General features: G+C 39.1%; 1 protein-coding gene across 1 annotated transcript; it reads right to left on the bottom strand.

The window, feature by feature from the left end:
• Positions 1-312: 312 nt before the first annotated feature.
• LOC134208980 (uncharacterized) lies at positions 313-1934 on the bottom strand. The gene is made up of 2 exons (XM_062684953.1): positions 1759-1934; positions 313-888 (listed from the first exon to the last, which is right to left on the bottom strand). The coding sequence occupies exons 1-2, from the start codon at positions 1759-1761 to the stop codon at positions 313-315; spliced, it is 579 nt and encodes a 192-aa protein (XP_062540937.1). The 5' UTR covers positions 1762-1934.
• Positions 1935-23438: the final 21504 nt, after the last annotated feature.

The following is a 23438-nucleotide window of genomic DNA, read 5'->3' as shown; positions in this document are numbered from 1 at the left end:
CTACAGTATAACTCGAACCTACATTCAAAGTTGAGTCAGCTGGACAAAGTTAATTGCCTACTTTATGGATAATCATAATCTTTTCAAGAACATAGTTTGTTATAGTACAAGCTATTTTCACCACTTTTTATGTAACACAACGAGTTATATTTTTGTTCAACGAATAACATATTTAGTAATGTTTTTGTTAAAACTAGAAGAGATTTTGTTACAATTTTTGTTATTTTAACTACTAATGGTACATGTTTTATAACAACCGCTGTTATGAAAAACTACTGTAACATAATAACAAGGTCTGATATAAATCTGTTACTATCTACTGGCCGGGATCTCGCGATTTATAGCATAGGTGATAACTTCATCCAAGCTCATGACATTCTCCAAGCCTTTGTCCCGCACCTTCTCGTCACGAGCGCCCATTGTGATTTGCTGAAGAAGTTCCGTCTCTTCACGTTCAAAAAATTCGCATCTAGCAGCTTGGGCCCGAAGTTTGAGGATGAAATTGTTGAAAGACTCCTCGCTCGATTGTTTGATTGAGCGGAAAACTTCTAGTTCCACCCGTTCGTTGCGCTTGCCTACGAAGAATTTCTCTAGCCGTTTGACTGCGTTGTCATATTCCGGGACCTCGCGCGGCATCAAAGGAATCTTAACGGACTCTGGGAAAATTTCTTCCTTCACAGGGCGCAAATTATAGAAAATTCGCTGCAATCCTCGTCCTCCAATCGTCAGCATGGTTACCAACTTATCGTGTTGGGATTCGATATGTCGCATCTCAAGAGTCAGCTCAAAGGCCCGATGCCACTCTTCCCATTCACGACGTAAATCTTGTGTATCCACCTTATCGTTGAAAGCTCCCAACGACACACCGAATCTTCCATCGTCGTTCATCTGAAATACAGATCCAATAATAAACGTGATTATTACATGACTCGTCCTATCACGCATACTGTCAAACGTTGTGTTTGTATTCGTGAGAAAATATTTAAATATGATAACCTCTCACTTTAACACATCCTAACCTAAAAATTCATTCACCATTTTGTTTTAACTTAGCTTAAGCTGGCTATCAACAAAGGCTATCGGACTCGCTTGCATTTGAAATCAGAACTTTGGATCTCTCACTTTTGGCCTCACTTTTGGAAACAGTTTAAGAGATTTCTTCTGTCTCGCTTCTGGAAACTGCGCTTCGGATGCCTCCGGACTCGCTACAGCTAAATCCGGTCTCGCTACAACAGCGCTACGGCTTTTTTTGACTCGCTTTTGGTGACAGCGCTACGGAATGCTCCGGGCTCGCTTTTTTTTCCAGGCGCAGCGCTACGGATTTCTCCGGTCTCGCTTCGGGAACAGCGCTACGGATTTTCCGGACTCGCTCTTGCTGATGGCGCTACGGAATGCTCCGGACTCGCAGATCACTTGCCACATAATTTGATTAAATATATGCTAGTCGACACTTTCAAAACTCTAACCACACTTTCTGATCATATTTTCAGCAACCGAAACAGAATTTATACACGCTATTACAAAACTAGAAAAACCGATTCCAGCAGACGGAAATCCAACCTCGCATGAATTATTCTTCTAGCAACAGTGGTTCTAACCATTTCTCGAAATTCTGATCACATCACAATGCTAGTCCCATTTCCATTTGCACTGATAATTCTTTTCTTCATTCACTTTTAGATTGTTTTCAGCTTATTTCATATAATGATGTCGAAGAAAAAAATTGTTTCGTTTTCTGTTTCAAATATATCTACTCACCATTGTCTTACCGGCTGCGCCAAAACTGTTGAGTTTGGTTCGGGTTCACTTCTTAAGGAGCTGCTTACTTGCAACCGTTCGTCGCGCTGGTCTGGATTCAAGTGCCGAGTCAAGCCTTGTGAGCTCGTTTCATGCCTAGCACGGTGGCGGGAAAGTCGGCTCACACTCATACATATATATATTGGGGTGTCAGATTAAGGGCCTATTCAGGAGAGATGGATTCAACAGCACAAATAACCGGACTGTTGGAAGTAGTTGGATTCTATAAATAACACTGATTCGATTTCATACGTTTATTTCAATTGCTCGGACTCTACACTTCCGAATTGAAAAAGCGAGTAAAATTTGTTTTGGATCCCGGGAGACTTGATCTTAAAGTGTCTCTCAAGTTCGTGAATCAATTCGCAGTGATGACCATCGTTCAGTACTTACTGGGATTTACAAATCATCGGGAAGTCAAATCGTTATTGCATATAAAAAGATCTTGTTTTTTTTTGTGACGCTGCCATTTTTATGGATTTTATATTCCCGTCGGACGTTCGCAAATGTGGCACTGAATTAATTCGTCCATCCTGTCTTTTTCAGAAGTTCCAAACTTCACTCCAACAAGATTCTTCGCACAAACTTTTGTTTGAGTTCAACCATGCCGAAACTCTGGATGTTGAATTCCTCATTCATTCAGACTGAAAGACCACAGTCCATATCCTGGTGCAATATTGATGAGCCCCATTCAGCCCGTTCTAAACATTATTCAAACTACTCTCCTGTGCACTTGAGTCGAGTGTCACTTGAATGGCACAAAAAGCTTCAACAATTGCCAAGAAAAGCAAAACTTGCCCAGAACAGGAGGAAACTTTTCCTCCTCGTTTAAAGCACTTTGGAAGACACAGAGAAAAGCGATCAAGACTTATTTATATCTCTGCTAAATAAAACATCTCACATCGTTTAAATTAGAGCACTTCCCCAGCATTGGAAGCAACCGGAACGGCGTTGCTGCTGCTACTGCTGCTTGCTGGTTATCCTTCTTCCAGTCTGTTTCGCTTTGAATGAACTCTTTTTCAGAATAGTCTGGCTGAGACACTGTCACACGTCTGCGCCGTCATTCACCCGCCCTCGCCAGACCCATCGTGTTTCAACTGCTGAAGATAGAGAGACTACTGTCATGCTTAATGAAACAGCACTATAAAGCGGGGGGTTGAAAAATGTATACGACACTTCTGGAATGCGCCCACTGCCTGTCGCCCCCACCTCGTTCGCTTCATTAGAAACCGGCGAGGTCACAGCTCCGGACCGGAAGACGAAATCGCAACCAGCAGCAGCAACGTCACAAATGTGAAACCGGAAACAATGTCAGCAATTGCTACGTCCTCGATCCATCTCCCGGGTGGGTAGTTTCCGAATCGCTCCCGAAGCGATGGCTTCTTAGACAATTTAAAAACGATTACGTTAAAATAATTTCTAATGTGGGAACCGATGGCGACGACTACACCAAGTAGTAGATTGATCAACACAAAACAATGAAGCACACTTTTCTGCTTGTTATGTTGGACTAGATTTTTTTTTCTGTGCTCGCTTCCACAGACGAACAAGAGACTCTCAAAACCGGAAAATACCCTTCTTCCGTTGTTTCGTCATCGAATGGCGGAGGGATCCGAAGAAAGAAAGAAAGTGCTGACAGAGGAGATGCCCGATTTCGGTCTTTTATTTCAATGTTTCAAATCTTGTTGGCCAACGCTGCCGCCGCCGGTTCGAGAGTTCAATTGATTTATTTCCTGGTCCTGAGATAAAAGCCCTTTTTTGTATTTTGGTCGAACGAATGTGTGTTGCCAATTTGAGAACCCAGAACGCAGCCGGATTGGATTGGTCTCGGGATGAGCGTGAGGTCAGGGGGAAATCGCTTTTGGAAGCAGTTTTTCATATCTTGTCTTCGGAAACGGATACTGTTAAACGAGGATGAAAAAGAAGAATACACTTGTTGTGAACAGGCGAAGTAAGTGCTGCGATCTGGAGGGCCATGGTGGGGCGGGGCGGTATGTCGCTTGACTGAGGGAGAATCGACCGACGGAGAACTGCTGGCCCAGGAAGTTTCGGTCTTTGATGGCTAATTGGATGGAAAATTGCGAACAACCGGGACGAAATCAAACGAACCGTTGAGTTGGTCGGGGAAGAGTTTTGTGGTAACTTGAACTTGTGAATTGAGGAACTTGTACGTTTGTGTTGGAAATTGTATTTCTGCTTCTTTTGTAGATAAAATCATCACTTTCTTACAGATGCGAAAGTGTGACTGAATTGGTATTTGCCAATAATTTTATTTCTATGTCTTCTTTGTAGAACACGGTAAAAAGAGTCTATATTTATAAACAAAATCATGTTCGCTGTAGTCTAACGAAACTAACCACTATGGACTTTGGTCTCTAGTCTACCTTTATAATGTACAATTTTTGTCAAGTTTAACAAATAAGCAACTTTTAAAATTCGTAACTTTGCGCAGAACTTATAGAAATCGATTAAAAATATACTTAATATATTTTTATCCATCAGTCAGCATTTTAACTTGCACAACTTGTTTTCGGTTCAGTTCAATTGCGGTTAATTGCTTATTTTCCGAGTATTTACCACCCGACATGGACATTAATTACAATGTTTGAAAACTCGATGTGCATATGCAAATATTTTTATCTTAATTATAAATAAATAAACAAAACTAGGCTTTCTAGATGCATATACCGAGAGATGAACTTTTGCATTTGCGGCAGATCGGTGTGAGTCGACGCACGTATTCCAGTTTACCGAGTTTCAACTCATCCAATATCCACAATTGCGAATAAATTTAATAGTTGAACCCGTTGTTGCTAAATAGTTCAGATGGAGTTTGGCATGTCATTATCCTGCTTATCAGCAATATCCTGCTCTGCCGTAGCCCTACCTTGAAAACTTAACATGCAATATCGTTCCCAAACATGCGAAGCATTACCGCATGGCATCTTCACCTTTTGCACAAACCGTTCACGTAACGCGACTATATTGGTACGGGTGTAAAACACCGATAATAAGGCATCCACCGCCAGCCTGTGCATAGGAACTTTTCATTCGTTCGTTCCGACCCCCGCAAAATCCTCATAATCGTGTGTTGCATTGCTCGGTACCTAACGGATGCAGAATGAACTTTGTACGTGCGCCGCTCAGAGCGGTAATTCACGTGCCGAAACACACACAGCCCACAGGTAGACACCGTTTGTTGGCTTCCCCGCTTTATCGCAGCACGAGTCAACCCCCGAAACAATGATGAGCCAAAGAGTCGGGAAACCGTGAACTTCATACGGCAGCAGCAGACTGTGGAGAATACGAGGAAGTTAGAACAACTTTGATGTAAATAATTGATACGTGATACACCGCCGCGTCATCGATCCCGGGAAGGGCGCCGCGCCGCTGCTGTTGCTGGGGGGATTGGAAGTGTCGATAAGCTCAACACCCTCGTCGAGCCGTTAGCAGGACTAAAACGGATGGAGCACACAGTGGTTGGCTTTCGAGGCAACGGATGACAATATCCGAATAGAATTGCGAACATCTTCCCAGGTCCTTTTCTTCAATGGCTCTACATTCCAGCTGGAACTTGGACTGCTTTTCAACTTACTATTCTGTTAGCATTTCCTCAGTTATTGATTTAAAGCGTTTCTATGCCCGCCAATGCATGAATAAGGTACCCCGGGGCAAGTGGGACCTAAAAAAACGCTAGTTCAGCAAAATCATTAACGCATACTTAGAAAACAAGGTATTTCAGGACTTTAACCACGGATACATCATTATATGCTTCCGTTGTTGAAGTGTAGATGTGTTGTAAGCCATTTATTCAGTTACAAAAATATTGGTAGTGACATAAATAAATTTACCTGCGGGACCCACTAACCCCTTTAAACGGGGCAAGTGGGACCTATTCTGCTTTATACTGTCGAACTTTGAAGTATGTAGATATAATGTTCATGTAATTTCTGAGTCGTAGTATTTCAGATCATGGATGGAGGTTTATTGTTGTCAGACTTCTGTTTTTGCAAAAAGAAAGAGGTTACAATGTTATCAAATATAAAAACAAGACAACAGCCGGTTTACAGTTTAATTGGCTATTGTCTGGCTTTCCATTAGCTTACTTACCAAATGTGTTAGATGGAAGAGATGAGCAAATCTTTGTTCACTTTTCGAATGAATGTTTCTCTGTTTAGAACACAAATTTTTACATAAATTAGAACTTCAAAAGGAACGTTTTTATTCAGGCGATGCGCAGTGTTGTAAATTTGTAATAGAAAGAAATGGCCAATTTATGTCTTAAGCACTTTATTTATCTGAAAATCTGTTAATCTGATGAGATGTTTAAAAATAACAAAACACAAGAAAAAACCTGTCTATTGTAGAATGAATAGATTGTTTGCACTGTAAACAATAAATTTCGCATAGTTTGGCTCTTTTCCATGAAGAAGATAATTTCCAGAAAGTAAAATACACATTCGGTAAACCACTACACTACTTCTACGAAACCAACGATATCAACTGCGTTTGATTCAGATCCATACGATATATGAGTGTCGAAGTTATTTTTCACTAGAAAACAATCTAAAAACAGGTAAAATTGCTCTATCGAAAAGATAGTCAAATATGTCCCACTTGCCCCATGTATGTTAAAACTTAAGGGCAAGTGAAAATTGCAGATTTTGGCTTTAATCAAAACTATTAAATCGTTTTCGACGTCCCACAATTATTTAATTGCTCAAAATATTCACTTTCCACATCAATGATGAATTTAGAAACAACTATTTTGTTGGAAATCCATCGAATTTAAATAAAAGTAATAGATTTTGCCGGTAGTTTGAAGTCATGATTAAACAATACCATTAGTATGGTGCCACAAATGGTTTTGATTCCAATTGTTTTTGTATCAGGCGAATTCGTTGATAATTCTGCTTCATCTTTCTAGAACATTGTTACCATTAAAAACGTTCACCGATTAATCGACAGCCATAGTACCCACTTACCCCGTATTTTCACTTGCCCCGGGGTACCTTATGTATCTTGTGTGGCAAGTACTATGGATGCACTATGCCCAGGGAGTCGAGAATGTCATCTACACGAAAACATCCTAGACTAGACCAAAAATGATGTTTATATTCGCACATAAAATCAATCTCCAATCGAAGTAAAAATAAAATCCATGTACAGATGAAATTTATGTGTAGCAATATTTAAATTTCTGTGTTGATCCCTGCCGAATATATGTACAGTGTCGGCCAAAACAGATGAAAACATCGCCCAAGCCCACTAACTGCCAATTTGAAATAAATTCATGTGACTCTTTGCGGCGTGCATCTGTATCAACTTGACAGGCGATTGCGCGTGCATACGCTCGTTCGGTGAACTCAATTTTGGGTCAATATAACTCAAAATAATAATATGTTCTTAAGCGTCAAACGATGAGTCATTATGATTTAAGAATTTGTGTACCAGTTACACAAATTATCACAAAAAAGCACAAACCTCAATTTTGAGTGATTTATATTTTGCATCTCAAAATCAAAATGGCGTTTCCAGCGTGACTTTCATACCAGTTCTCAGTTCTTGCGTAAGCTACTCTACAGTTTTCTGGTAATGTTTTATATTTGATGTAAATTTTGTGTTCAAATAGAAAATAAAAAGAACTGCGATACGATGGAACAGGTAGCAGCAGCTGTAGATTCGGAAACGTACCGAAAATTGAAAGGTATTTTCTTTTAAAATTCTTTTTGCAATGTATTTTGTTGGAATAAAAATATATACCTACTAGATTCATCATCGTCGTTTCGACACACCGTTACAGTGGTACCACAGACAAACAGACATAACACATTGAACATTCGCTCATCAAATTCATCGTCGTACAAACACTAACGACATCTGTTGTTTTCACTAAGTTGGACAAATCACGAACCAGATGGCAGTAGTAAGCAAACGTCGAGCCCGAGCAAATACGATGCGCGCGCCACAAGTGATAGATTGGCCAACTAATGATTATTTGAATTGACCAGTAAATCAGTGAACGATGATAATTTCACGAGTGTTATGTCTGTTTGTCTGTGGTGGTACAGTGTGCGCTCTTTAAGTTACCATGTGCTTTTTTATCTGGAATTCGAGGCCGCCGTAGTCGAAACGCATACCAATCGGTGCGTAAGGTGGTGTATAACGAACAAACAATGAAAGTGTGGTCCATTCGGTGAAGAAACGTGCGAAAAAGTGATCCTTGTGTGGGACACGTGCTCCGAACGAAATAAACAAACAGTCATCGTTCTGCTGCCTGGCTATTTTCATTCAGCCTTCGGTGGTGGGGTCTGCGGTACCCCGATTTCCAGAGATAATCAAAAGTGCCGAAAAGTTTTGAAAAGTCCAAACATCATTTCGGATGTTCTACAGTGTCTTCCACAGGTGACTGAACACAGTGGGGCTCAAAATATCACGTACGCTCGCAAAAACTTTCGTCGAAGGGTCAAAGAAGGTAAGATTGTTCATTTTTTACTCCTCTTGTGTTCGCTTGGGGTAGGTAACGGGTGACCGTTGCCAATTATTGTAGTATTCCGACGATAAAAGGACATGGCGGTCGCTAGTAGCGGCGACCCTGGAGGGTCAGTGAAACGCAGACTACCAATATTTATGGATCCGACGAATAATTTCGGTAATGTGACTTTTTTACAGCTAACTGGAAAAGACGAGACCCCGCTTCCTAAAAACATGTTCGTTATCGGAAAAGCCGTAGAGGTGTGTGCTGGTCCGATCGAAAACGCCAAAACTGAGGCGTAAGGAACCAAATACACTCTGAATGTCCGTGACCCGGCCCAAGTTGCCAAGCTACTACAGTTGACGAATTTAATTGACGGAACCGAAGTGGAAGTTGCCCCGCACCCGAACGTGAACGTCAGTCGCTGAGTCGTCTCATGCTACGATTTGATCTACATGAAGGAGAAGGACATCCTTGTAGAACTGGTTAAAGAAAAAGTAACTCGCGTCCAACAGATCCCAAGGAACGAAAATGGTAAGAGAGTGAATACGCCCGCCCTGATCCTCACGTTCGGTAAGACAACTTACCCGGATTGTATAAAATTTGGCCTATTGCGTGGTGAGGTTCAATTCTGCCGGAATTGCAATGGTAACCATTGACCAACAAATCGCCAGTGTCCGATGTATAAACAAATAAGTCGAGATTATTAAAATTTAAGTTCATGACAATCTAAGCTTTCCGGAGGCCAGGAAAAATCGCTCAAATGATGGCCTTCATCAAGCAGGCCAAACAGCAAGCCGCTCAAGGAAAAATGAATCAGAATAGCGAAATCATTAGCCAAGAAAAGCCGCACCACACCCGTGAGCAACGACTAGCCCACACGATGACTGGCCCAACTACTCGTTCATGAAATAATTCTCTAGTCTTTCAGAAACCGAAACGCGGACGACCTACGAAGTTAAATTACAACAAATCGCCCATCTCATCTAGGGTGGGCGGTATTGGCCAATCTTGACAAATACCGGTATTCGGTATTTGGTGGAGTCAATACCGGTAATACCGGTTTAATACCGGTTTTTGTGAAAATATCAGGTATTGAATGAAAAACTTTTGGGTTGATCTTTTGGATGAAAAACAATATTTTTTGACAAACTTCCAATGTTAAAATCATTGTTTGTTGAGCTGGACTAAGTGAAACTTAAGTAAATTTAACATACTGAGCGACTCATCTCCCTGTCCGTATTGGATGTTGTTGGCCAATGTTACCAACTACTGAAAATCCCCTCTCTGGTTCAACCGAAATTTGACGAATGGTTACAAGGCCGTCGAAAATCAGTGTCAAGTACTTACCCTCTGAAGGGATAGAGGCATCTTCCTCGTACCGATCGTCAGGAATGATCGTTGTCTCAGTTTCAACGATCGCATATTAAATAAGCTTACCGCTTTCTTAATCAAAGTAGCAATGGATGTCTTGAAGAAAATCGTTTCTGATTAATTGCTTTACGGCACAATTATTCAAAAAAGCAAAAAGAGGGCTTGAATTATTTCTCCAACCGCCAAAAAATCATCAACGAAGTTTAATTCGAATTGAAGCTTCAACTCATAGATCGATCTATCCGTTTGAGCAATAATAACATGCTATTCCAGCGTGCTTTGGTGTCAGCCAAATTCTTTTTCGAATTCAGATCGGACATATTTTTGCAGCAATCGTTTTTCACAGGTGATCTACATAGAAGAACTACTATGGCTCAGTGATGAACTCTAGTAATAACAAAAATCACTTCAATAAAGCTTAAAAAATACTATGGCACGTACTTTTTTCACAATTTTATATATTGCGAAAAAAAAATTCTTGGCGATGTCAACAATGTTCATTAAAGAACAAAGTCATTGGCAGTTTGACAGATGGCTAAGAGAATGAAGCAACACGTATGATTAATGTCTATGATGATCGAATTTTGCTGTAGGTGAACGTCGCCATTGATGCTTGCTTGTGCAAAGGTTTATTCATGCGCGCGTTCAATTGCTATATTTTTTGCACGATGAGTCTTTACTGCTTGTAATTCTCCCACATATGCTTGATTTCCTATTTATATAGGACAGATATGTGATAACAGGCATTTTAGCTGATATATGTAGGTGAAAACCATTCGAGATTTTCTATTCTGACAGCAAAATTTGAAATACCGAAAATACCGGTATTTCCGTCTCTGAAGCCGGTATTTTCGGTATCCAAAATTGGTCGGTAATACCGGTTTTACCGGTTTCGGTATTACCGGTTAGACCACCCTAATCTCATCTGATCTGAGCCCGCCGCCGAAAAAGCTCGTCACTCACGGAAATGGATTTCTCCGGCGAGGAGTTAGTAGTATCGGATACACTCAATAATCAAGGCCTTCGATAGATTCACTTCCCAACACCGCATGCACCACAATGACGGACACGGACAACGAACTAAATCGGTTCGGAAGAAGTACGGCAGGAGTCATCCGGGACATCTTACTCCAACCAGTAGATGACAAATTCGCCCCCGTAGGAAATGGAAACTTTGATTACACCACGACACCGGAAACATGGGATAGACGGCAGGGGGAAGGGGTATCCCTTCTTTGCCCTGGCCGCCGCTCTACACCAGCAAACATGAATCATTCAGCACCTACAACCGATGAAATCGTTAATAGCGGAGCAGTTGATATTACTACACAAAGCCTTTCCCCAGTGCTGTTGCAGGCAGATCTGGATGCAACCGTGTAAAAGTTTCAGCAACGGCTGGTACTGTGGGGCAAGGCATCCCACAGGTCAGTCCTCAATGTTCCTTGCAGCAAACAGATACTGTCTCACAAAACTTTACAGGTCAATACCACACAACAGCTCTATCACCCGAAGAAGGCCCGTCCCGACGAAGAAATATTACACAAAACGCATCCCCAGTGCCGGATGTTGTCGGTATTGGCAAAACTAGTGTAATGGTTTCGACAACGGCTGGCACTGTGGGGCAAAGCGTCCCACAGGCAAGTCCCAGCATAATACAAACATCTGCAGAGATTACCGCGGCAAATTTATCTCCTCCAGCCGACCCGTCGACGCGGACATCTACATCGTCGTCCGCCACACGATCCGCAATGGATAGTCGCTCCGGTGCCATTTTTGCCCTACAGTGGCCTCAGGGGCAACATCAGCGAATTGAAATTCCTTATCGCCGGTCTCGAGCTCTGCGTCGTTGCACTACAGGAGACTAAGGTAAATCAATCAGTTGTTGCACCAGATTTCGACGGCAAGCATTATACGCTACTTCTGGAGTCGAACAGTGTACACTACTGGCAACACGGGGTTGGGCTAGCCATCCGAGAACAAAAACAAAAAAAAAATGTGACCTAAAAAATTAAAAAAAGGGGTAAGGGTTAACGATGGCCCTTAAAGCGTTAAAAAAGGTTCTTAAATATTCTTCTTGCGTAGAAACAGTTTTCATTGAAAAAATATTTTTGGCCGCCCATTTGTATGAGAATTCCCCATAGTGCACTGGCGTCCCACTCGGTCTATTCATCTACCAGCAGATACTGTCTTGCCAAAAATTACAGGTCACCATCAAACCGCAACCGTAATTTCGTTCATACATTCGCAGAGTTTACCGCTGTACCTTTTTTTTTTTCCAACAGTGATCCACGGAGACGGAAGCGCTGTTGTTTCACAGCTCTGCCACAACCAGCATCGGTAGAAAAGAAAACATTAAGAAGAGAGAGTGACAGAGAGAGAGAAATGTGAGCAGAAGCTTAAAAAGAAGAGTAGAAGATGAAAAGAAAATATACAATGTAAAGAATTTATAATTGTATACCCAAAAACCTGCTTTCCGACACGAATGCACCCTTCCGGTGTAACGTGTCGTAAATGTCGTAAACAAACAAACAAACAAACTAGATTCATATATAAATACTTATTAAATACTGTTTTATCCCAAATCCCTACCCCGTCCGTCCTGTATTAAGTAATTTTTAACCTTGAGTCGTCACGAGTATTATGGTCTAATTCCCCTCCCAACTAAATGTTAAGATAAGATGATATACCATGTAAGCCTAGCATTCCAAACATGTATTGCCATCCGGAACTCGATTTTACTATGGAGAACAAATCAAACCAGGAACCAAATTATTCCGAAATAAAGAACCGATCCTTTTTTCAACCTGCTATTTATTTTACCGTCAGAAATGGTACAACTAGCGGAAAAATCCTAGTAAACATGCGCTGTGATGTTGGCCTCCCAGAAACAAAGATACATAGATTTTATAATCGCCACATCTACACTTCTTGAACAATCTGCCAGGTATAATCTCGGGCTCTCCTAATTGTTTTTGCTATTAACTAATTGTAAGTACTATTATCAAATTCGAATCTCCGAATGTATTCGCGAATGTATCCGAATGTATCCACTGTCTCGCATTTGGCAGGTATTGCCGGATATGCCGTACCGATTCCGAGGGAGAAGCTTTTGGGAAAGACCAAGGAAGGAATAAATTTTGGCTGTTACCCCCTTTTCAAATGTTGGTCTAGATATCTGAACGCTTTGGGTTCCAGGAACGGGAATAAGAAGCTTACGAATGTCAGCATGAAAATTGAAAACTTCAATTCTGTCATAAATACTCAGGCTGACAGAATTTATCTTATTCATCAGTCCAAACTAAGGTACCGTAATCTGGGGGAACATTGATAATTTTGTTAATTGTTTTGTAAATATTTCCTCCGTTTTTCAATTTGGGGTAACTTTGATCCATCATTTATGTATCTATAGAGAAAGTGTATGCAATCGCCTTAAGGTAGGCAATTATGGTTGGAATCTCTTACGCTGAAGCGATGTACATCGATAGTTTCAAGAAATACATCATCGCCGCTAGTGGAATTATCTGGTTTTCAACAATATAGGGGGAATGACGGCTTTGGCAGGTTTTGTTCTATTATTGGCAGGTTTTTGACGTAAACTACGTCTAAGGGGAAGACTCAGATACAGGGTGCCAAATGAAAATTTCCAAATTCGAAACCGTCACGAAATCATGTAAGATTTTGAACTTTAATAGCGCCTTTATCTTCCGATGGATTTTTGACATTTATATATCAATCGACTCGGAAATTCTCTACCAATTGGTCAATTATATTGAAACTTTGGGTTTTGAACGTCATTTTGGCAGCACCCTCTTTTCTTGTCCGCAAGAGTTTCGTTTCGGCCGTCGCCGTTCAGTTCGGTTGGTTTTTGGACTCTGCTTTTTTGTCGGTGTTTCGCACAAAAAGTAGAACAATGGAGCCGAACCAATGACAGCGGTCGGCGGAACAAATGTAACAAAAATGCGTAATGAAGTGCATAGTGTATAAAAAGTGATGCAGATAGGGGCATGTCTGTGCAGGCATGAGACGATCAATTGTTATCAATGCCAATGCCCTTGCTAGTAATGCAATTGGCGCTTTGATGTTGCATGAAGAAGAAGAAGCAGAAAGATGATAACCGAAAAAATCTCCACGGCATATATTTAAAAAAAAATATTTATATCGGCCTTATAAAATTTTGTCCAATTAAATGCGCGCCTGAATCAGAATCAGAAGCATTTAACTTTGATTCATGTAGTGTGATTGCACTTAAGATATTTTTATAATACGTGGGTGTAATCATACGGTACTTATTGTACACGACAAAAGCTTCGTAACGCATACGTTCTTGAAACGGGCTATATATGAATTACAATCGAGCTATCACCTTCCGGCACCCTGATTCATTAGTCTTGCAATAATATTAATAAAATGGTTGCACGAATATTTTATCCAAAGTGACACTCAGTGTTGGTAAAATCATACTCAAATCAGAATCATTGGGGTTTCATGCACGAGCTAACTCGCCTGCGATTCTGTAGGGGGATCGGAGGCAATTCGGATCGAAGAAAGGCATCATTACCACTGAGGAATAAATTTGGGTTTTCATAGTAAATTTTTTAAACAATTGGCGTATCCAACAATTTTCATATCTTAAGATACGCTAGTTTTGTTCGAAACCAGTGACATAAGTAATCAAATGCATGATGGCACTACAATCCTCAATGAACAAAACTGCCTTACGTAGTTTACGTTGGGCGGTTGTGTCTTGTACATAACCCTTCTGATTTTTTTTAGGACTGACTAGGCTCAAATTTGGCCTGAACATTCTTTGCATATCAAAGAATATTGTGGCCAAATTTCATAAAATTCGGTCGACAAAACCCCCCTGCCAATAATAGAACAAAACCTGCCAAAGCCGTCTTTCCCCCTATATCAAAATTTCGAAACAAAAACTATGGATTAATCAAGAAAATGAGATTTTCCTACCGCCATCGGGGGTGACAATGGGTCTGGGGGGTGAGAATTGGTCATCGCTCTCACCGGCAGCCTGAGCAAAATCGTTCAAAAAGGTCTCTTATATTTTAGCCTTCTTGCCCTCATATACATTCAATATATTCTACAAGGTTTCTAAGTAGTTGAAACAGTGACCCATTCTCACCCCCATTTGACCCATTGTCACCCCCGACGACGGTATCATATAACTATAGGTACGAGCTCAATTTTAGGTTATTATACTTGTTTTGAGTCCTTTTTTGGCAGCTTGCTGTGAGTGTAAAAATTAATGTTGATTTTATTGTTCAAATTTTGGCGTAAAATAGATGCAAATTCATCCGAAGATTATATCATTCAGTAGCAAATTTAGTCAAGATAACGATACCTAACTCACAATAAGTAATTGTGATAACAGGAAATAATATTTTATTCACTTCTTGAAAATGGTGAAACTGATCAATGTTACCCCGGCGATCAATGTTCCCCCGGATTACAGTACTAAAGAGATATGGATATAAGAGCAGTGCTGGTACACATGGTGATACCTTAGCGATCCACGATGTCTTTGAGCTAATGGGACCACATGCGAAACTGTTTTGTCGAAGATACATAACAAGGATTATTTGCAGAGGTGCATCGTCTGAGAACTACAGATTCCATCGGAAAAGATTTACGAGATAAAAGCTAAAAGTGCCTTCGGAATGCGGAATAATTCGAGAGTGCTCACTGCACCAATTTAAATGTTTTAATCTATCACTAAACAACACGTTCGACCCGATGCATGTTGCTATGAGGGTCATTAAATTGATTATAAACAATATAGTGAACGATCAAAAACTGATCTCTGTAGAAAATCTAAATAATTTGATTCGAACTTTTGACTATGACATTGCTGAGGCTGATAAGCCTTCTCCAAATTGTTCAGTAGCAAGCTTGAAAACACGAAACCATGCTATCAGCCAGTCTGCCGCTCAATCATGGACATTACTCAGAGCATTTTTGTTTATCCTTCACATCGAATTGACTAATAATGTCAACAACATTTGTTTGATTGGATCATTGTTGAAAATTTGTTTTTTCTCCTTTTCGAATAAGCTCACATTTGAACAAGTAAAAGAGCTAGAAGTTGAGATCAATTTGTTCTATACGTATTTTCAAACATGCTTCCCTAATGTTAAGCCTATTAACCAATTGCATCACATTTCACACTACCCAACTATCATACGTCAAGATGGACCAATAGCGAATCATTCATGTATGCCCTATGAAGGGAAATTCGAAGAAACAAGCGAAAACATGTAACAATTTCATGAACTTGACCTTCAGTCTAACAAAGCGTTTAAATTTGAAACAAATAAACTCTATCATCAAACATCAACCATACGGATGACATCAATTCAGTATCTATAATTTCGTCTGCTGTAATCGCCAAAAATACATTCGAATTCTCTTGTTTGCTTTTTGATTTCCCAGATACTATAACTACTATCAAGAATATGCAAATCAACAAAACTAGTTTCCGCCCAGATTTAACCTCAACATCAACAGTAAGGTCTTGTACTTGACGACGGCCTTACTGTTGAAGTCGAAATAGGTATCTGACAAGTAACATTCAAGTGGGGGAATTAAATAGGATAGTACAAACTCGTCTTATGACAATGTTATATACCTGTAAGTAAAAAACATTGATCATTCGCACAGATTTCAATACTGCGCGTTCCTAGATGAGCCAAGCGAGCCAAATGGCCCGAAATCAGGCGAACAATAAACGAGACTTCAGTCTACTCTAGAACGTAATCGTGTACAGACGTTTTCTTCTAAATACCTGGATACTAAAGAAACCCTTTACCCTTCACTGTTAGTTTCGCGTACTTGCCTTTCTCCTGTTCGTTAACCCGTGATTTGGTTTGGCCTTCTGGACATACAATAGACAAGTGGGCTGATTTACGAGTTTTCTTATTACATCTTTATCTGAACACTCTAATAATATGCACATTATACTTACTTTCACAGAATATATTCGCGCACTGTTAAGAATACATGATCAAATGCCAGTTCGAGGAGTCCAAAGGAAACTTAACAAACTTCCGTCTACTGGAATGCATGCCGTGGAACATTTGGTTCGCTGCAACCCGGTACAAATTGTACTGCTAATAGAAAATATATTAATATAGTCTTCTGATTACAGCCTACCACCAACGAATTCGATTCATATTTGGAATCGATGTCGAACGAGTACCATCCACACATCGTGTGCATTGCAGAGCTAATGAAAGCAGTGTTGAACAAAATCGAGACGGTTCCAGTAAAAAAACCCAATTGTTGTTATCGATATCTTCTTTCGGAGCTTTGCAGTGTTCGGCTTCCCAGTCCCATCCGAACTGATACCGTCGTTCGGGGTGACATTGGGCCTAAGGGGTAAGATTGGGCCAAAAACGAAAAATGTTTCAACTCCTAATGTCTCAGAAACTGTTACGAATTTTGATGAAAACTTCAAACGGTTCGAAATTATATTAAAATTTACGTCTGGGAAATCACAAAAAAAAATTCCAAGAACTAATTGTGCTCGTACGATAATGCTTTACATAGTTGGTACGAGCCGTAATGTAGGCAATTATTTTTTACTGAACGATTGAATCGTTTCATCATCACCACTGAACTATTTCATTTGGCCCAATGTCACCCCCTGTGCGGGGTGAGAATGGGCCAATTTTAACAAACATATAACTTTGAAGAATTTCCATAATTCATTATTCTTTCCCCACACAGCGGTAAATTTATTATTCAAGCTTGTACCAAACTAATTAAAACTTGATTCCAATATGAACTACTAGAGCTTTGTAACATTAACTTGGAGCATACCACATTTTGGCCCAATGACATCCCCGTTAGCGGGACCATGTTCTGGTGGATGGGCTCCATTTCTCGGATGTTATTGATGTGCGGTAATGCTGATGGACTTTCTGATATACGTATTCCATCTGCTTGATGTACTCACTGCACTGTCGAATAAAATAAAAATAACGTAAAAATAATAGTCAAGACAACTATAATAAAAATTTTAAAAATAAATTTGTTTTTTTCCGCTATTTGATAAAATTTTAGCTTCCGTTCTCTTAAGGATTTTCCACTAGATAAAAACATTTTTTCAATAATCTGTCTGGAAAAACTAATTAGTAATGATTGTGCAAAGTTACTAAAAAGTTAATTTTTCATAGAAAAACACACATTTTAATAAATCCTCTGCATGCAGGATAAAACGCGCCCATCTGATGTGCTTGACTATGGATGCCATAGTTTGAGAAGGGCGTGTGCCAATAATAATTTATTTTTAAATCATTATCAATTAAAAAGTAAAGAAGTAAGAATTGAAAAGTGAAAACTGATGAGTGAGAAGTTATGAGTGATGAAAAGTGAGAAGTGAGAAACAACAAATGAGAAGTAGGAATTGAGAATTCCACTAAAAAGCCCTCAATAGTTTTATAATCAATCGTGAATTGTAAGCTGAGATTTGGGGTATGAGAACTGAGGAGTGAGATGGGAGAAGCAAGAAAAAATAATGAGTATTGAGAAGTGAGAAGCGATAGGCAAGCAGTAAGCACCCAAAATTCCTTGGAGTAAGGGCTAAAGATCTACAAGCGTAGCTAAAGATCAATCGTTTCAATTATGGCACATGTCCTTCTGGATGTGTAGAATAGAATGAGCCAACGTAAGAGATTCTGGGTCATTCAAGAAATTCCTGGAGTAAGGCCTTAAGATCTACAGCTACACGCGACACTAAAGATCTATCGGACTGTTTCAAATCTGGTGCATGCCCTTTTTGATGTGAAGAATAGAATAAGTCAGTGGCAGAGGTTCTCGGTCATCCAAGAAATCCCTGGAGTTAGGTCCTAAGATCTACACACGTAATAAAAGATCAATCGGACTGTTCCAATTATGGCACATGTCCTTCTGGATGAGTAGAATAGAATGAGCCAACGTAAGAGATTCTGGGTCATTCAAGAAATTCTTGGAAATTGGTCGCGACACTAAAGATCTATCGGACTGTTTCAAATGTGGTACATGCCCTTTTGGATGTGAAGAATAGAATAAGTCTACGGCAGAGGTTTTCGGTCATCCAAGAAATCCCTGGAGTCCTCAGATCTACACGTGTAATTAAAGATCAATCGGACTGTCTTATATGCCATCTTATAATGAATATTTTTCTGTTTTTATGTGCTCAAGAGACATTTTAACGGGAGTAAAATTGTTTTGAAGTAAATATAAACGTACTAGCTTTATGTACCCGACCTTGCCAGACCAGAAGGAAGCACATTCATCATTTAATCAATTATCATTGATTTATACCCAGCAAATGCATGCTTTCTTTGAAAGGTTTTTCATAATCATCCCAAATGCCCTTTCATGTCAAATGACCTTAGGCCAAATAGTGTTATGCTAATGGCCTGCTTCATTCAGGGATATGTTATTTTCAGGGAAATGTAATATATTCTGGGATATGTGTATCGGAAAGTATCATTTTCGTTAAAGTCATTTTTGGGGAAATGCTATCTCCGGGAAAATGTTATTGTCGAGGTTTTGCTATTTTTGAGAAATTTTGGCACTCGGTTTTCGGAGCATTGTATAATGTCAAAGAACCTCGGATGATTTAAATTATGTCTGAATGATTAAGAAGTCGTCTTCTAAACAGTGCCCAGCCCCAAAAACCTCCTGAACTCCAAAAGTCCCTCCCAGCCTCTCTATCATAGTTTTCTTTGTGTAGGGAATACGTGTTTACAAATTTGGTTTGAATTGATCCAGACGATAAAAAGGTATACTAAACTGTTCATTTAATAAATATACCCTCTCTCTCTCATTCTATGATACTCCTACCCAGTCTGATATGGTCTTCCTTAGACAGAGAATATGGGTTCCAAATTTGGTGAACATCGGTAAATGGGTTCAAAAGTTATACTGAATTGATCGATAGCTTAACAATACCCCTCTCTCACACCCTCCCTTTTAAAATGACCTTCCCACATCCACTAGTATCATTTTCTTAAAACAGACAATATTTAATACAAATTTGGATCGAATTGGTCATAGGGTTCTAGACTTACATTGAGTTGATCGATTTCAAACAATAACCCCCCCCCATACCCTCCCTTCTTCTACTTAATATAAAAAATGTGTATTCCAAATTTGGTTGAAATCGGTCAATGGGTTCAGAAGTTATGCTGGAACAAACATACAAATATACAAACATTGAGTTTTTTATTTATAGATAGATATAATAAACTAATTTTTATTATTATGGACCATTACGTTACGCTGTGAAGTATGGAGGGGTTTTGAATTTCCAAAATTTGCGTTACGTTATTTGTGAACGGATCCTTATCACTGTTTTATTTAATGAAGTCAACGATCTTTTAATTTTTAATTGTTCAGATTTCAAAAAAAAGATGTCGATCAATAATACATATAAAGTTCAATGCTTGTTCAAATCTGGTCAAAAGATAATTTCAAACTAGAAAAACAATACTCTAAAAAGGTGAAATTGATGAAATCACGATTCTAAATTGTTTTGCCTGAAATCTGTTCAGATCGCACAGTGGTTCCCCCATAGGTCATAAATCCAAAAACATGACTTTATCGAAATTCAACAAGTTATCCCTAAACTGCTACTTTATGGTATACTATATAAGATTCAATCTTCATTTTTGTAGCATTTGACCTAATATGATCTGTATAAGGCTTCGAATCGAAGATAATCCAGTCAAATAAACTATAAGTGAAAATGATGGCATACCTCATGAAACTTATGTTTTACCTTCAAATCCCCTCCAGAAACATCCTGTGAGTAAATATTTACACTCTAATCTGTCATCTACATGCTATTTCAGCTGGGACCGTCCGCAACCAAGCAAATGGTCAACGCAAAACTCTACTGTGTTTTATGAACAGATTCACAATTTTCTTATGAATTTCATTATTTTCATCCACCAATAAAATATGTTTCCCCTTCAGATCCCCTCCAGAAACATTTCCTGAGTAAATATTTACACTATAATCTATCATCTAAAGGCTAATCCAGCTGCGACCATCTGCGACCAAGCAAATGATAAACAAATAACTTTTCTATGTTTCTTCGACGGAAACACAATTTTCTTCTAAATTTTGTAATCTTCATCCTTTACGAAAATATGTTTCCCCTTGAAATTCCCTCCAGAAACATCCTGTGAGTAAATATTTACACTCTAATCTGTCGTCTAAAAGCTATTCCAGCTGCGACCATCTGCGACCAAGCAAATGGTAAACAAATAGCTTTACTATGTTTCTTTGACGAAAACACAATTTTATACTCAATTTTGTTATCTTCTTCATCCACTAAGAAAGTATGTTTCCCCTTCAAATCCCCTCCAGAAACATCCTCTGAGTAAATATTTACACTCCTATCTTTCATCTAAAGGCTATTTCAGCTGCAACCGTCCACGAGAAAGCTAAGTGTAAACAAATAACAAAATTATGTTTGTTTAACAGATATCATATTTTTTGCTCAATTTAATCGTGTACCGCTTCAATTTCTTTTTGAATATCCTTTAAGTGTATTCATATTTCTGGCTGCTGCCTAAATGGCATTTCAGTTACCACAGTCTGCGACTGAGCTTGGAAATAAATAATCGATGGTAAAAAAATACCAAAATTGATGAACACGAGTATTATGTTTTCTTTATCATGGTCAACTTTATGAGACTGAAAAGCATACTTCTAGACCAACATTTGGAAAGGGCGTAACAGCCAATATTTCTAGGCCAACATTTCTTAATCCACATCAGTCCAGAATCAGAAGGAATAAATTTTGGCTGTTACGCCCTTTTCAAATGTTGGCCTAGATTTATTCCTTCTGATTATTCGTCTACATATTTAGCTATATATGTGGACAAAGAATAAGGAGAAAAAAATGGCCCTTTTCAAATGTTGATCTAGACTTAACCGATTTGTTCGGAACAAGTTGCGTTCGACGTGGAATCTTATCCATTTGTTTTCTAATAAGAATTGGCCAAATCGCACAATGGGTCTAAAAGTTATGGCAAAAATACTATTTTTTCATATGCACTTTAACACCGGCTAGGTGGATTAATCAGGTTTATTTTCGTTTACTACTTTCACAATGACAGGCATCTTCTCACCCACGCATCTTCATCAAGAATGTATATTGAACGTTGTTTGCAGGATTTTGTCATATAATACTGAAATCGGCTCCGTAAAGTATGATTATGACTGAGCCTACCAAATTATTAAAAAATAAGCTGTTTAACCCGAAAAATACTAAAAGTACACCATTTTACCGTATAACTTCCGTAATTTATATTTATGACCGCCCTTCTAAGGGAATGGAACCACTGTGGATCGGCTTTAGAAAGCAAAATAGTGATTTTGAGCGAAAACAGATATTTTGGTATTAAAGGGTTAAGTAAACTCTAAGGAATAGCTTCTGTTTAAAATAATAATGAGGCATAATTCGTAAGAACAGACAATGATTAATAGAATGAAACCTCCAATCTCTTCCGAAAGGTTCCGATGCTCACTCGGAAGCACCGTCAAGCCCAAATCAAATTTGCGAAAAGGTATCTGGACTGGGTTGGCCCTAGTAATGGGAAGAAATGGCGGAGCATTCTGTTGTCAGACGAAACAAAAGTAAATTAGATTGGATCTGATGTACATTCCGGCTACAATACACGACGAAAACATTCAAGCACGGAGGCGGAATAATTATTGTGTGAGAATGCTTTTCGTGATACGGAGTCTGCCCAATTTTTGGAATCCGGAAAATAATGGATCAATATCTGTACGCCGAGATTATGCAAATCGTTATGCTGCCCTATGCGGAGTTTGTTAACAAATGGTTTGCGGACAACAACGTCGATGTCTTGGAATGGCCAGCGCGGTCCCCCGATCTTAATCCGATCGAAAACTTGTGACAAATCGTCAAGAAGTTCACGGTGTTGAACTTAATCTGTTGATTAAAAAAACACTTTAATAAAGATTAAAAAAAAGTCAAGAAGTTCATCACACCCTCGAAATCGAAGAACAAGGAGGAACTTTGGAGCAGAATCCAGGAGGCTTGGTATGCTATTCCAGTCGGCACATATCGAGGTTTGGTGGAATCAATGCCACGAAGGGTGCGCGAGGTAATCCGAAACAAGTGTCCATGATATACCACCAAATATTAACAGCGTCTTGAGAGAACCGATTTAATGAAATAATTTATGGCTGGTCTTATTATATTGTCGTTTTTTTCTTAACATTACGAAGTTTGAAGTAAACGTGTCCATAATATTTATAATGTTTCTTTTCATTGGTGAAGATAATATCCTAAGTTACTTTTTATAAAATAAAGTTTTGTTAATTCTTACAGCTGGAATCTTAACTATACATTATTTTCTAAGAAAGAATTATTTTATAAGAGAGAGTTCCAAAATAATATAATGGAAGATGTGATTTCTATTTTAAAAGTAGGCGCTTGTCCGGATTAAGGCAATGGTGGATGTAATTTCTTTTTTAAAGCAAGCGCTTGCCCGGATTAAGGCAAGGGTGGATGTGATCCCTTCTTTTAGAAGAAGGCGCTTACTCCGATTTAGGCAAGGGTAGATGTTATCCGAAGTTCCAAAGAATTTCTCGAGCAAATTTCGAAGAATTTCCCAAGGAAATTCCGAAAAATTTCACGAGGAAATTCCGAAGAGTTTCCCGAGGAAATTCGACGGGAAAGTTTTAGAATTTCTTCGGATGGATTCTCATAAATTTCTTTCCATTAAAAATTCTTATGAATTTTATGACAAAT

Source organism: Armigeres subalbatus, chromosome 2 (genome assembly GCF_024139115.2).
Source record: "Armigeres subalbatus isolate Guangzhou_Male chromosome 2, GZ_Asu_2, whole genome shotgun sequence".
Classification (NCBI taxonomy): domain Eukaryota; kingdom Metazoa; phylum Arthropoda; class Insecta; order Diptera; family Culicidae; genus Armigeres; species Armigeres subalbatus.
This window is presented reverse-complemented; position numbering and strand designations above follow the sequence as displayed.